Here is a 3,389-nt window from a genome sequence, read left to right as displayed (position 1 = left end):
TGGAAGTCATCTAGAACCACATGTACGATGTTGCACCCATTAAAGTCCCCGCTCCGCGAGGTTACGCGGGTCTTTGAGAATATGGGGTGATCGCTTGAAGTAAGGGCTTATATAGAATTTTCTGAATCTCTCTGGATAAGAGATGGTTACCGAAGTATATGAATAAAGGTGTCAGGTATAATTGAAAATCTAAATTTTAGAAAAATTTTAACATAATCGAAAATTGAATTTCACATAAATAATATGAAAAATGCTTAAAATGTGTTAAAGATACCATACTAACTTTAAATAAAAAGCTATATAGATGTAAATATTATCAATGTAGGAAGGCAATCTTACCTTGTAATGGTACTATTTTTAGTAGAATGCGTTACCTATTAATATACAATTGCATATGCTATACTTATACCTTGGTAAGGCTCCATGTTGGTTCATATTGTCTAGCTTAAGAATTGATAAAATACAGTTTCCGTATATAATAAAGTATTTAGAGAATTTTTAAGTGAAAAGCAATATTTTGGTAAAAGTAGATAAATTGGTGGTCGTAATAAGATAGTTGAAGTGGATGAGACTAAAATTGCTAAAAGAAAATATAATAAAGGTCATAGGGTTGAAGGCGCATGGGTAATTTGGGGAATAGAAAGAAGTATCTTAAAGAATAACGCTAAAAATGAAAATAAAAAGATATTTTTATGCCCTATTGAAGAAAGAAATGCCAATAATATAGATAAAATTATAAAAAAATATGTAAAAAAATGGGACTACTATATACACAGGTTCATGGAAAGGCTATAACAATTTAAAATATATAGGTATAAACATGAAACTATAAACCATAAAAAGAATTTGAAAGATCCCATAACAAATGTGAAGCAAGGTATTATACCAGGAAATAGAAACAAAAAGAATATATCATTACATTTAAGAGAATATCAATGGCGAAAACAGAATAGAGAATATTATTTATGGAAAAAAATTTTGAAAGATTAAAATGATGCTATAAAATATAAAAAATTGAATTTTCATATACATAATAGAATTTATGCTCATTGTTGGAAATAGTCATGGATAAGAATCCATTTTTGAATCAAAAATTTATAAAAGCTATCAAACGTTCCTTTATTCCATCCGAATTGTTTGTAAACGATATGTATAATTATGATAAAGTAGATGTGAGCTTTAAATTAAACAAGAATAATATTATAGAAATAACTGTAAAACAAAAACTGGCAAAAACTACGGGTATACCTATATTCCAATTGATAAAAACATAAAAAGTATTAGTGAATAAAACGAAGTATATAATAATTATGATATGATTATAGATGATTAAATTAATATATATTCAATGCTGTTCTTGTAAGATTTATGATGATTGTAAAAAAGGACATATACATAACTGATCAAAAATTTTATTCCATTTGTTTAAAATTAAAATTCTATAATCATGTGACCCGATACCTCAAATCATAATAAATCGATTATTACTGTATCAAGGATGATGGAGCGATCACCCAATATTCTCAAAGTCCCGCGTAGCCTCGCGGAGCGGGGACTTTAATGGGTGCAACATCGTACATGTGGTCTTAGACGACCTCCAGTCCACCACCATTCCTCCTGCGACCAGGCCGCATGCCAGGGACTTCGTCTCCGAGGGACGTATTACCACCATGGAGCAGAACTTCGCGAACTTGGAGCGCGTCGTTTCAGCGCAAGCTCAGCAGATAGAGGATCTGCAGACTCAGCTCGCTGGGTATCAGCAGCAGCAGAGCATGACGATTTCCACCAGCAAGATCCTCAATTGTCCGTAAGTATTAAATGTCATGAAGAGATGATCCAGTCAAGCTGATAGAAAGTCTTGGCCACAGAGCAAGCTGCGCGAGTTCTACGACAGCGACATGGCCGGAAATCCGAATAAGGAGAGGCATCCTGACCAACCCTTCAGCAGCCCGCAGAACCAGAGCGTTGTTCGGGCGTCACTGTGGTACATCTAGCACTTGCCCTCCGAGATCAAGTCTCCCACCTGGACGGATGACGTGGTCAAGGCGAAACTGAAGAATCAGTTTCGCTACCACCGAAACAAGGCGAACACCAGCGATGAGCCGCTACGCCGATATCGGGTGGAAAAGGTGCGCTATAAGCGCAGAAATACGGTAAGTATGATGCATTATGAAAAAGACAGCACTTACTAATAAAAGAATAGAAAAAGAAGGAGCGGTATGAAGTCTGGCAATAGTGCAAGGAAGAAGACTGCAGGTACTGCACTCGTGAAGGCGCAGATAGGCTTCTCAACACGAAGCATATGTCCGACGATGAAGAAGTTGGCGACCCAGACAATGTCGTGGTTGGGAGAAGGGTGCTTCGTCCTGCGTGGTGCTCCTTTGTCGTAAGTAGATGGATGTGTCTTGTTGAAGAAGACTGATTTAAAATTCGGAAACAGGCCCAACGTTTCTTCGAGCACCTTTCTGGTCTCGTAGAGGAGACAAAGCAGCAGCAGAGCACGCGACCCCGACGCCAGCAGCTGCCAGTGACCACCCAAGAGGTCCAAGCGCCTCGTGAAGCACCGGCTCCATCGTGGGCTTATATAAGAAAGCAATAAAAGCTTTATGCTTGCATTTCCTTTTTCCTTTCAAAAAGTTTTGAAGTGGATAGAATCGATTTAAACGCCAAAGTCTTATATTTCCTGCTCAAGCTCCAAGTAACAGCATTTCTCTCAACATTGTAGGCACATTTAGAGAACTTCTCTTCGAAAAACCAAAGAAAGAAAATGAGAGAAATCACCAAAGTCAGCAAAAAAAAGAGCAGAAGGAGTAAAAAGAGTAGAAAGAAGGAAAAGAAGCAAATGAAAAAAGAAGTGAAGCAAAAGAAAAAAAAAAGTACTATAGATTTACGCTTCTTAACCGACAAGCTTCCGAGGCAAGGGAATCACCACAATCTTCTTGTCCACCCAGCGAGAGACTCCCACGGGTGAGTACGTAGATCCGATGGACGGGTAATATGCAGGTCCAATTGACGGGGGCGAAAGCTTGATGCCACACCGTCATCCCGTGCCGTTCAAAGGATATGCTCCTTTGCTCTGGGGTATCGTACCAGCGGACAAAAGCAAAGAAGTCCCACCACGTCTTAGCCATCCTCTCTGGGGAGTCGAAGCATATGCGCAAATAATACTGCACGAGTCCGGGCCGCAAGATAGCTTTTTGGGTTGGCTCGGCAGTAGATGGGTCGACATCAAGATATGCTTGGATATATGCACCTCTTATGTTTCGAGGGCATTCTTGGCTTCCGTATACCTCTCCCAGAAGGTCTATTCCATACTTTTTGCACGAGGTTGATGATCGTCGTGCGTCCATCGTCTATGGAGGTCATTCAAGCACACTATGATCTAGGGC

At 39.0% G+C, this 3,389-nt stretch overlaps 1 protein-coding gene across 1 annotated transcript; it reads left to right on the top strand.

The window, feature by feature from the left end:
• Positions 1-1,498: 1,498 nt before the first annotated feature.
• On the top strand, positions 1,499-2,599 carry VTP01DRAFT_8088 (uncharacterized protein; the record flags this gene model as incomplete). Its single annotated transcript, XM_069387171.1, has 6 exons — positions 1,499-1,535; positions 1,602-1,807; positions 1,869-1,967; positions 2,016-2,153; positions 2,237-2,386; positions 2,441-2,599. The coding sequence occupies 6 exons, from the start codon at positions 1,499-1,501 to the stop codon at positions 2,597-2,599; spliced, it is 789 nt and encodes a 262-aa protein (XP_069234420.1).
• Between the last annotated feature and the right edge of the window lie 790 nt (positions 2,600-3,389).

This window comes from Rhizomucor pusillus, assembly GCF_041956525.1.
Source record: "Rhizomucor pusillus strain CBS 183.67 unplaced genomic scaffold VTP01scaffold_41, whole genome shotgun sequence".
Lineage (NCBI taxonomy): Eukaryota > Fungi > Mucoromycota > Mucoromycetes > Mucorales > Lichtheimiaceae > Rhizomucor > Rhizomucor pusillus.
Note: the sequence above shows the minus strand (reverse complement) of the source record. Positions and strands in the feature narration are given on the sequence as shown.